This window comes from Camellia sinensis, unplaced genomic scaffold, assembly GCF_055761805.1.
Source record: "Camellia sinensis isolate YWXY unplaced genomic scaffold, ASM5576180v1 Unanchor6, whole genome shotgun sequence".
Lineage (NCBI taxonomy): Eukaryota > Viridiplantae > Streptophyta > Magnoliopsida > Ericales > Theaceae > Camellia > Camellia sinensis.
The window spans coordinates 12,481,572-12,494,386 of record NW_028129474.1 but is presented as its reverse complement, the minus strand read 5'-3'; the positions used below and the strand labels follow the sequence as shown (position 1 = coordinate 12,494,386).

Genomic DNA, 12,815 nt, shown 5'->3' with positions numbered 1-12,815 from the left:
TTTTTGAAGAGGTTATTATGATTTTTTCAGAAGAATATTATAAATTTTTTTAATAACAAAGCAGGGCAATATAGTTTATCCTGCTTACTATTTTGATTTGATGGTCAATCAAAAAAAAAAAAAAAAAAAGTTTGAAAAAAGAAAGTAATATATAATTTAGAATTATTGAAGAGTTGGTTGGTGGTGTACACTAGCACGATAACATAACAAGTGGCTGAGTTTAACATGGTGACATCACAACTGCATTCAAGTATCACGAAAAGTCTCTTTTTCAATTAGGCAAATAACAACGCATCTGATGGCTTTAGACACGGCATAGTGATGGAGGGGATTGTCTTAATCCCTAAATTCCGTCTCATTTCTAAACTATATATTTTAATTAAAAAATTAAAAATTATTATATCATTATTTTTATTTTTTACATATCTTTTCATAAACAAATTACAAATGAAATCTTAATCTCAATTGTTATTATTATTTAATAAATTAAAAAAAACAATGCTATTAGTAATGATTTTTAAAAAATTATTCAATTTATTGAATTTATTATGAAAAAAAGTGAAAATAAAATATTTATTTTTTGAAAATAAAATAAAATATTTATTTTTTCTTTTGTGATAAATCAAATATGTTAGTATGATCTAATTTTTTTAATAAATGATATATACCGACAAAATAAATTATTTAAATTTTTAAAATAATTCATAATGAGTTCCTCACGTCTAAACGTTTTCAAGAACTGAATGTTGCATTTATTTAAAATCTTACTCACAATCTTATTAAAAATATAAATATCTAAACATCATTAGACGCTTAAATATGTTCACTTTTTTTACAACCAATCAGATTTGGCCGAAAGATTCTTAATGTGTAATTATTTCCGAAAGAAGTCGCATACTGATAGTTTGGCTGAGTCAGAGCCAACTAAACAAGTCCATATTTTCAAAAAGTAAAATACAAAAAATGTCTCCGTCTGAGCTGGACCCGGCCTAATCACAAGGACAAAAAGGTCAAAGGGGCTGTCTCCGATGATCTCCAACCAGCTGCTGTTATTCCCTGTTTGATGAATTTATAAGATAAAATAATAATAATAATAATAATAATGCAATCACATTCATCATCATCATCATTATCATTAGAAACTTTTATGGTTGTACCCCCACCCTCACCATAAATCTATTATCTCTTTCTCTCTCTGCTGTTTCTGAAACAATTTTTTAATCTGGGACCTGGGGTTTCTTTTCTTTCTTACTTTGGTAATCGATCGGCCTTTTAAAAATGGAAAGAGAACAATTTATGGTGCCCCCAAAAAGGCCCGAACTTGAAAGCCTTCTCCTCGACCACGATTTCCAATTCCCATCAAACTCATCTTCTTCTTCTTCTTCTTCTTCTTCTTCTTCTTCTAATAGTAGTAGTTGTCCTGAATCCTTGAGCAATAACAATCATCCCCCTGTTAGCTTCGAAGAAGACATCGAAGACCCTTCTCCTGCTGCTGCTGCTGATGAATTGTTGGTCTCTGCTCCGTCACTTGGATCAACATCCTCCTCGTCGTTCTCCCACGTGGGACCCCCCAAAAAGATTCACCGATGCAAGACAGCACCAGCCATGGCAGTGGTTCGGGACCTGAGGACCCAACAACAGAAGACAATCCAGTCGGACCCACCCGACCCAACTTCCCTATTGAGGCAGGCAGCCTTGTTAGTCGTAATCTACCTCTCCCTAGGGGTGCTCATCTATTCCTTCAACAGCAACCATTTCTCAGGAGGAGAAGACAAGACCCACACGCTCGTGGACGCACTCTACTTCTGCGTCGTAACCATGTGCACCATCGGCTATGGGGACATCGCCCCATCATCCCCTCACACAAAGGTGTTCGCCTGCTTCTATGTATTGGTGGGTTTTGGGTTCATCGACATATTGCTGAGTGGGGTGGTCAATTACGTTCTTGATTTGCAAGAGAAGATGATCTTGAGGGGAATTCTTCTTCAGAACCAAGAGGAGAAGGAGAATAATAATAATAATAATAATAATAATAATAATAATTACATGGTTGTTGTTGATGTGGAGAAGGGGAGGATGAGAATCAGATTGAAGGTTGCTCTGGCACTGGGGGTGGTTGTGTTGTGCATAGGGATGGGGACGGTGATGTTGTATTTTGTGGAGGAATTGGATTGGATTGATTCGTTTTACTTGTCGGTGATGTCCGTTACCACGGTTGGGTATGGAGACGCGGCCTTCAAGACCCTGACTGGCCGTTTGTTCGCTGCAATTTGGCTTCTTTTCTCCACATTGGCAGTGGCGAGGGCCTTCCTGTATTTGGCAGAGGCCAGGATTGATAAGAGGCACAGAAGGATTACCAAGTGGGTGTTGCATCGCGATATCACCGTTCACGACTTACTTGCTGCCGATATCAACAACAACGGTTTCATCAGGTATATACATATACATCATATTATATTAGTTTACCCCTTTGTCTATTTTTATATAATATAATTCATTAAACCCCTTTTCTTTTTCTTTATCCCAATCTCTCTTGGGAGATCTCGCGCTTTACTCTGATCGAAACCTGGTCTTGGCTGGGCAGCTGATAAGCTCCACTGGTGCTTCGGTGATGGGTCCCTTCCTCTGAGTTGAGTTAAATCAGGCCAGTAACCGATAAACCCGAGCCTGGACTCACGGATGCTGTGATGACACCTCAAAGCATCCTTTTTTTTTTTTTTTGATCAAAAAAAAAAAACTTATAACTTTATACACATCACTACTGAGCTGCTCAAAAAAAAAAAAACTTATAACTTTATACACATCACTACTGAGCTGCTCTTTGTCCATTTCCTATGCTGACCATGAAAATTTCTACAGTCTGCCTTGGATAATTTTATGCATTTTTTTAAAGCAGAACCCAATTGTCGGATTTTATTATTGCTGCTATCATCAGTTATCACAGTTAAATCATTTGGAATTAACCCTCAGTTCCCTCTTCTTTCTTTCTTTCATTCTTTTTGAATGACATGTTGTACAGTAAGTCGGAATACATCATCTACAAGCTCAAAGAAATGGGAAAGATTGGGGAGAAAGATGTACTGCAGATATGTAATCAGTTTAGTAAGCTTGATTCCAACAACTCAGGAAAAATAACTCTGCCTGATCTATTGGAGAATCGTTTCTAGCACTGAAAATCAGAGTTGGCTTGGCTTGGCTTGGCTTGGCTTGGATTATTTATTTATTTGTTCGTTCTAGAAGGAAGGGGAATGTGAATATTCAATGCAGGGAATTGAAGAAAGAGGCTGTTTGAGTAAATCTCCTTTCCAAGAACAACTACTTACATACACGAGCCATTTGTTGCCGCCATCTCTTGCAAAAGCTCTACTTTTTTTCACAAAAGAGAAAATGTACATTCATTCATGGAAGGAAGGTATGTAACTTTAGGATTACCATTTTAATGCTGCAATTATCTCAAAAGGATAATGGAACAAAAAGAGGGCAATAGAGCAAAAAGAGGGCAATAGAGCAAAGGTATGTAACTTTAGGCTTTTGAAAGTGTCATTGAACAAAAAGAGGGCAATGGAATTAATGCTTTAATTTCTTCAATCTTTTGGTTTAGAGATCTCTTAACCAACTCATGGGGGGCTAGGAATTGTGTCATGTAATTTTGATGACAGTCTGTATTTCTAATTGAGTAACAAAATTCCATATGACAGTAAAACAGAAATTTAAACAGATAAGATGAATCTTTTGTGAGATGCGTGTGGTGTGATCATCACTATTCTAAAACTAAAACCATGGTGTGCTCCTGCCTCCTTAGGTGAAGGTCCTAGCGTTTATGAAGGCGGCTCCAAGATCTAACCAGCTGCCAGATGCTCTCTCACAGCCACTCCCACATTTGGAATTCACATCCACCAAGAGGATTATAACCTTCACAACCGAATTGTCCAGAAAATGAAGAAAAACCTTATAATGCGTGTATAGTATACAGATGTATATTGCTAGTTTCTTTGCAAATGTGAATCTATCATGTATTAGAGACTTGATTGAATAAAAAATAAAAACTTGAAATTGTAAACCTTTGATATATTTTATAGTAGTAACAGATGAAAATAATATATCTCTGTAAAAATAGAAGTATAAATCATATGAAACATGTTAAATACAGACCTTTAAACACAAAAATGTTTTTGAAAACTTATGGTGCAAGAAAAATGAGAATGTCATAACAGAGTCAGAATTGTTATAAAAGTTAAAGATCTGAAAATAATAAAAATTTCTGGGACTACACATGAATGCAGACAAGTACCAGGCATGCGTGTGTGCAGTAATTAATTTTATTTTATTAAATAAAAGAGTAACTAGGCTTTGGGAATCAAGTAAAGTAAAAGAAGAGATACTTCAGTATATACAAATCCAATAAGGGAGCACCTTGCTTATTTTCCCTTTTCAAAAAAAACTTTTCAGAAAATTTTATTTTTTTATTTTTCATGTTTTTTTGTTTTTACTGAATTTTTTTAATATTTTAAATAATTTTTTTATTTTTTAGACACACCTAACATAAATACACCTAAAAAGTAAAAAAAATTTAAAAAAAATCTTTTAAAAATTCACTAAATACCAAAAATACAAAAAAAATACAAGAATTCAGTACATTTTTTTTATATTTTTATGTATTTATTAATTTTTTAAAATATTTTTTCACAAATTTTTTACTTTTTAGATACATCTAAGTAAGGTGTATCTAAAAAAGTAAAAAAAAAATGTTTAAAATTTAAAAAATATTCACTAAAAACAAAAAAACACGAAAATCCAAAAATCAACTTTCAAAAAATTTAATTTAAAAAACTCAAACCAAACACACTGATTGGTTTTCCAATCAACGTGGGACTTGAGGAAGTTTTTAATAAAACTTACTAAAAAACTTCCTCAAAACACTAATGGGTTGCTGTCATTTTTGTTATAACCAGTGATATATAGCAGCAGCAATAGTAGTAGTCCTTGGGTTTATTTATTTATAAAATGAGAAGAATAGCAACTATTTGTGTGATTGAAGTGATGGAGGGTGGGGTGGGGAGGTTCTTCTAGTATAAATGAGGGAGAGGGGAACAGTTTGAGAGGAGTAGATAATGGATAGAGAGAATGACATTGGCATTGGCATTGGCATGCTTAACTTATGAACCCATATTTATATATAGAAAGAAGTTTTCTCTCCTCCAACAGGAAGTTTAACAGCGCATATCACACGGTGACACAACCTTGAGCTTTAAATTAATGAACACTCAAACCCAATTATATATTAATTAATTAAGCCCAAGAAAGAGATCCATCATGAGAATTAGAGAAGCCCTAACAGGGCTCATCTCTATTTTGTCACAGTTATATATACATATATGTATGACTAGTTAACAGTTCCCTAGAAGTGGGTCTAACTACTAGTAAACAATTGTGATGGGCATAGCCCAAAAGGGCCCAACCCATGGCTACCTGGGCTGCCCAGATAATTACTTGGTTAGTTATCATTATAGAGCCCAGCAAATAAGGCCCAACAGCAAGTCTTGCAGAGAACAGAAAATCCATAGTGATCCAAACCCGGTCACAGCTAGACATGTGTCGAGTAAGGAATTAGCCACCTACCAAACAAAGATTTTGCAGAGTTATTGAGCCCACGCGCCAAGCATTAAATGAGACTGCTAAAGCATTAAATGCAATAAGACCTCTTGCTCTGGGAAGTGATGAAACTGCCATGGCCGACGGCAAATAGATTGCAGGCTTTTGGTCAATGGGACAACATGAATGGATAAGGAAATGATTAATAAGAATATAAGAAAACTTCAAGGGAACATTTGGTAAGAGGTTACTCATTCACTCTCTCTCTCCACACTAAGCTTTCCCTCTAATTTTCTATTCCTTCCATACACTTATCTAACTTGATCGTCGAAGGGTTTATAGGAAGGAATCACCCTCATTTCGGAACCTTCTTACTGGGCTTGTTGCAGGTGCGACTAAGAAGACGAAGAACAATCGACCTGTGGAGTACTTGGATCAGTCTGACCCATCTCTTGCTGATCAGACTACATTATCAAATTGGATTATAGAGATTGAAAATTCAATCCTCTTCAAGTAAAGTAGACAGACCAACAAATTACTGATATTAACATTAAACCGTCTGTTGTTAATAAAATAGTTGGTATTAGTATATTAATATTAGTAGTATTATTACAGGATGCAGATCCTCAAAGGTTCTTTTATGATATTATAGTGTTCAGCTCCTTTCAAAAAGTGTTATATTTAAATTAAGGCCATGTTATCTGATTAAGAATCCAGCAATGGATTGAGGTTTTTGGATGAATTCACCTATTCTTGTGTGTGTTGTGTACAAGTATAACATTTAGGGCCCAACCAATTATTCTTGATTCTTTATTCAACACCTAGGTCTGGTCCGAAAACAAAAACAAAAACAACCAACCTACACAGTGACCAAGCCTAAAACACTACAAGAATCTGCACTTTTAGCGATCACTTTCTACGACCAATATAAAAGTTGGTAGCTAAAAGTTACCTTTTGGCGACCAAATATTAATTAGTTGCAAATGATCAATATTTTTGGCGACCAAATATGAGTTGGTCGCAGAAGGTCACATTTTGGCGACCAAAAATGAGTTCGTCGCAGAAATTGGTGTGCTTTTGGCGACCAACTACAAATTTGGTCGCGGAAGGTTACATTTTGGCGACTAAAAAAAATTAGTCACCAAATTAGTACTTTTAGTGACTAATATTTTAGTCGCCGTTGATTGAGATTTGGCGACTAAAAAAGTTTGTTGGCGAAGGTACCTTTTCTGCGACTAATATGGTGTTTTGGTCGCCAAAAGTTTGGGAGGGAAATTTGAAACATGGAGGGGGGAAATGAAATTTTTTGGCGACAAAAAAAATTTGGTCACCAATTATAAAACGACGTCGTTTTGTACCAGGAAAACAGAAAAAAAAAATTAAAAAAAGGCCCTGATCTCCTCTGTCTCCAACTCGCTCTCTGTGTAGTATGTTGATTCACCCTCTCCCTCTCACTGTGTTCTCTCTCTCAATCGGTGCCCACTCTCTCTAGCTCACCGAAGTCCCTTACCACCATTGCTCACGTCCGTCACACATCGCCATCGCCCTCTGTCTAATGGACTCCTCATTTCTGGGGGATCCTCACCCAATCTCACCTCATCACTGACCAGCGTCGCACGCCACTGCTAGTGCCACCGCCATCGCCGCCGCCGCATCCTCACAGGTTCTCTCTCACTCTCGGTCTGTCTGTCTGTATGTCTCTCTCTCTCTGTTTCTCGCTCTCTCCCTCTCTAGAAGATATGAATATGACTTGAATAGCTTTTGAGAAGACATGCTTTCGGATATGAGAGTTGGTTCCATCCACTGGTTAAACTTTCATCATGTTTTGATTTTGATTTTGATTGAAATCGTCAACGATCTGTTGTAGTAGTAGTAGTTGTTGTAGCCATGGTTATCCGATTTCCATACTCTCCAGCGGAGGTCGCCAAGGTCCGGATGGTCCAGTTTGGCATCCTTAGCCCCGATGAGATCGTAATCTTTTTCTTCAATCTTCAATCAATTTATGTTTTCCATGTATTTTTATTGAGAATTTGCCAAAAAACGAAAGAAAGACCCATTCATCTTCATCTCTTTGGCTGTTAGGGTTTCAAAGGGGTTTTAATTTCTTGATGTTGTGTTTATTTCTGGCAGAGGCAAATGTCAGTGGTGCAGATCAAGCACAGTGAGACGATAGAGCGAGGGAAGCCGAAGCTCGGTGGCTTCAGCGACCCTCGGTTGGGTACTATTGACCGAAAGATGAAGTGTGAGACCTGTATGGCCAACATGGCTGAGTGTCCTAGCCATTTTGGGCACCTCAAGCTCGCCAAACCCATGTTCCATATTGGGTTTTTGAAAACTGTACTCAGTATTATGCGATGCGTTTGCTTCAATTGCTCCAAAATTCTAGCCGATGAGGTAGTTTTTTTGCTTCAATTTCTTCACTTATATCACTAACTTGTATGGAGTTCTTTTGGATTTTTTCTTAAGCTTATGAGTTAAGGTGTATCTTCAAATTCAAATCCAAAACCCACATGGGAATCTCTGATTGGTGGATTGGGAATTGGATCTTTTATTCGATACTAAGCTCTTGTGGAATTGATGATGACTACAGTATGCTGAATTTGCATTCTGACAAGTGATAACACTGGTCATGGAATTGATCGATTTTGGTTCTGACTTCGGGTTGTCTTGTTTAGGATCATTACTTTGCATGAACAGAATTGGTAGAAATTTTAATTAGCATAGAATAGATAACAGTGCCTAGAGGGTGAAATACTAGTACTTTACTACTTTAGTGTGATTTTGCTGTGATGAGTCGTGGAGTGAGTTTTTCATTATAATTATCATTTTTAGTATTATCTTCAGAGGGCATAAATTGCCTATCTTACCAGTGTTTAAACCATCATGTTTGTTTCTTGAAATCTAGAATTTGAAAAGCTATATAGCGGAATTAGACACGTGCTAAATGCATATATCTTGCCACAATTATCTATATATATGTTTGATGGTCTATATTTTCATGTATGCTTGTATCAACCACCCTTAATCCTCCTCTGCATTTACTGTAAATCTATTACAACTGCTTGTACTTTGCTTTTCAAAAACCTGTTTATTTTCCAAAGCTACCTTATTTGGTTGAGAAGGTCTCTTTGGTGACTGTATTAATCACCATATTAAAGTCGATGTATTTCCCTTATTTTCTTCCCCACTGTTCAAAGTATATACTGGTGGAGCTTCCATTTCTTATTCAATTGTTACTTTCGTAGGAGGAACACAAATTTAAGCAAGCTCAGAAAAATTAGAAATCCAAAAAACAGACTTAAAAAGATCCTAGATGCTAGCAAGAGCAAAACAAAATGTGAAGGTGGCGATGAAATTGACACCCAAGGTCAAGATACTGATGAACCAGTTAAGAAGAGTCGAGGGGGTTGTGGTGCTCAACAACCTAAGCTCACTATTGAAGGTATGAAAATGATTGATGAATACAAGCTTCAGAAGAAGAAAAATGATTACCCAGAACAGCTTCCTGAACCTGTTGAAAGGAAACAACAGCTCTCCGCTGAAAGGGTAGCTTCAATGAAGAAATGTTTCTAGCTATGTATTTTCTATGTTTTGTTCTTGTCAATTTCTAGCTGATCAAGACTTACAAAGCGAGCATTATATGACATTTTTACAGGTTTTAAATGTCCTGAAGCGTATAAGTGATGAAGACTGCAAGTTGTTGGGCTTGAATCCTAAGTATGCCCGTCCAGATTGGATGAAATTGCAATAGGATGTCATTGTGGTATGAGCATACTACAGGAAGAGCTGAAAAACTATTCCAATAGCCTCATACCTTGTTATTTTCTTTGATTTCTTTATTCTTTTAATTTTTTGGTGAGAGCAAAGTGTAGTTTGAGATTGAATTTTTAGTGATTGTTTTTGCCAAATCACAGATTGTACGTACTATTTCTCTTGTATACATGTTAAATTCTCAAGTTTTCTTCTTAGTTAAATTCTTTGGCTATGTTGAATGAATTTTGTTCCTTAATTGTGGTACCGAAACTGTGAGCAATTTTTAATTTTTTAAATGTTATTGTTCCTTAATTGTGGTTGGGTTGAATGAATTTTGTTCGATATTGGATTGAATGTTTAAAAACAAAAATTGAATGTTCTCAAAAAAAAAAAAAAAAAAAATAGAGAGATTTGGCGACTAAAAAATTGGTCGGCAAATTCTACACTTCTGCGACTAAAATCATTGGTCGGCAATTCCTTGCCTTTTGGCGACTAAATTGTTAGTCGGCGATTTCTTGACTTTTGGCGACCAAACTTTTTGGTCGTGGAATGTGACAATTGGCGACTAAGATATTTGGTCGGGAAAATATCACTTTCCGCGACCAAAGTGTTTTAGCGACAAAATGGATTAGTTGTAGTAATGACATATTTAGCGACCAAAAATTTAGTTGGCAAATCCTACTTTTCCCGACCAAACAAAATTTTGGTCGCGAATTACTTTTGCCGACCCTCAATTGGCGACCAAAGTAGCGACCAAAAAAATTGGTCGCAGATAACTTTTGCCGACCAAAAATGGACTTTTAGCGACCAATTTTTTGGTCGACAAATGTGTTATTTCTTGTAGTGAAACCAAAAAGACCAACACCTAGTGCTACTAATCTAATTGATCTTCTTTTCTTTTTTCTTTTCTTTGTTTTTTAAACAATCAGTATAGTAAGGAGAATACAAAAGAAGAAATTGCATCACACAACGGTAAGACTCGAATTCGGATATTACACCAGATAAATGAACATTTTATCCCGGTGTCTAGGCTGAGAGTCACCTCTGCCAGCATATGACGGTGATGATGATGTGCATTCTTTTTCTTTCACTAGCAGATAAGGACAAAGGAATGACAAAACTCCCATGGCTTCTTTCCACTTTCAAGAATAACCCACCCTTGCTTCTTTCTTTCAAATAAATTCATATTCCTTCCTATTTATTTATTAAGTTATGAACTAAATTGTGCAACTAATCAACATTATTATCCTAAATAAATAAATAAATAATAATAAAAGCAATTACTCCACGTTAAATACTCCCACATGTGACATGAGAACAAAATATAATATCTTGGCAAACAAACAAAGAAGAATAGAAGACCAAGAAGAAAAATATGGCCCTTGTGTTGTTGATTAAACCAATTATAACATAAGATGATATCGTGATTAATATATTCAAACACTTGTGTTAGCAAAAATTCGGTTTAGGTCCAATTAACAGTGATTGATCGACAGGCTTCCACTAATTTTAAATAAACACAAAAATGATCAGATTTTGTGGTTGAGTTCTATGCCCTAAACAGATTAAGGACTTTATTGGAGGTAATTAAGTAATTAAGTAAATAAGAAATTGAACAGAACAGAATACGTATTAATTCAAATAAATTGTCACTCGTCACTAGTTATAAGAATTTAAACAAGAACAAAAAATTGAATAAATACAGCAATCAACAGAAAGAAGAGAAATGGGGGGTTGGAAAAGCTATTTGTTTAATCTATTCCTAAAATGGCTAATTTAGAACTACTCCAAAATAACTCTACACGAGTGTGTTTAATCATTGATGATTGATTGATTCTTCTTTGTATCTCTCTAGGCCTATTTATAGGTTCAGCCACATGAGAAAAAGAGATAACCTAAGTCTACAATTTCCTCAACAAGCCCATGATTTTCTCAACATGATACATATCTCATCTTTGATAGGAATCATTTTGCAAATTTGGTGCTTTATTTGATCTTGGCTCCTTGATCTCAACAACTAACTTTCAAATTGCTGCAATTGCTAACTTTTTGACTCTCCACTTAACATGTCATCATACCACGTCCTTAACACATCTATATCATGCCAGGTTAGCATGGTTGTCGACAGAAAAAATAACAATAAAAACAAATGTGATCAAAGTTATTCTTTGAAAATAGTTTATGATTTCAATCGACAAAAGATAATTGAACTTAGCCATAATTATAGGCTATAATCAATAGAAAAATAAAATGTGGTGCAAACAATGCCCCCTTGATTTAATTGGATTGAAGAATGAAATTCATTTAAATGAAGGCAGTTTACTAGAATCGATAGAAAATATTTTACAATGCAAATAATTTGAATTCTTGAAGAGTTATATTATACCCATAGTAATCTATCACTGTCGATTCATGAATATTCCATCTTTGGCTCTATCAACTAACATAACAAAGAGCCACATCCCTTATTTTTAAAATAAAACAAGTCTCTATTAGCCACATTTTGGCTAATTAAAGAGAATTCACTACATATAGTGTTGGAACAATTTGTCTTGAATTCTTCAGTTAGTGGTCTTCGGGTCTTAACAACTTGGCGTGATCTTGTCTATGTTAAACAGAAATTTAGTGCTTCAAGTCGCGTTACTTAATCGATGTCCTAAAGATAATATTTGCATCCACCAAAAGGTATGTAGGGGGTTACAGAAAATTCACCTCTAGGATACAATGAAGTCTGATCTAAAGATCAAGTCTACCGGCGTCTGTACTGATGACAGTAGATCAGAATACTCTTGATATAATCAAGAAAACCAAGACACTAATAATCAAGTCTATAGAATTTGATTACCAATAAGAAAAGCAAAAATTTGCTTAAGAAACTCTTGATCGAAAACTCTAAATCAAGAGCGAGAGAGAGAATTGCAGGAATGCTTTTCAAGATTTTGGATGGATTGAAATGGATGATTTTGCAGCCTATTTATAGGCCTTTATGCATCTGATCGAATGGTCACGTTCCTTGATCGCATCCGATCATATCTAACTGTTGGATCGACGATCTACGGTGCATATCATTCTCACACCGAATAAATGCCTTGACTAATCACACCTGATTACGATCGGGTGCCATCTCATCTGTACGATTGCGTGCATCATCAATCAACGGCTATGATCAAACTACTCCAGATCGGACACATAACTATTCGATCGGTTGGTTGACTCATCGCCAACAGACACCACGTCACTGCTACGTGGAGCTAATTGTATTCCACGTCACCCATGCCAAGTTGGATCCACGTCATCACTCTAACCTATTTGATGCAAATAAGACAGCGCCCTTACGGCGCCTTGCACCGATTCGTCCGTGCTAAGTGCAAAGTGCGCCATCAAACGCTACACAACCTATTGCCCATGCCACGCCTGCGCGCATATGCGTGTACGTGTGCAGATGGTGCGAAGCACCATCCTTGCAGTGT

At 36.0% G+C, this 12,815-nt stretch overlaps 1 protein-coding gene across 8 annotated transcripts; it reads left to right on the top strand.

The window, feature by feature from the left end:
• Positions 1-1,062: 1,062 nt before the first annotated feature.
• Positions 1,063-9,560, top strand: LOC114305351 (two-pore potassium channel 5-like). 8 transcript variants are annotated; one of them, XR_014359676.1, is made up of 4 exons: positions 1,063-2,432; positions 3,020-3,412; positions 8,838-9,034; positions 9,248-9,560. XR_014359676.1 is itself a non-coding variant. In XM_028237764.2 (2 exons), exons 1-2 carry the CDS (start codon positions 1,279-1,281, stop codon positions 3,165-3,167), a joined length of 1,302 nt encoding a protein of 433 aa, XP_028093565.2. In that variant the 5' UTR covers positions 1,063-1,278; the 3' UTR covers positions 3,168-4,060. The 8 variants fall into 8 exon arrangements, 3 of the variants coding, with proteins under 3 accessions (XP_028093565.2, XP_082769003.1, XP_082769002.1); XR_003640155.2 differs by lacking the exons at positions 8,838-9,034; positions 9,248-9,560 and adding an exon at positions 3,803-4,060; XR_003640158.2 differs by lacking the exons at positions 8,838-9,034; positions 9,248-9,560 and adding an exon at positions 3,803-4,060 and having other exon boundaries at positions 3,020-3,513.
• The last annotated feature ends 3,255 nt before the right edge of the window (positions 9,561-12,815 follow it).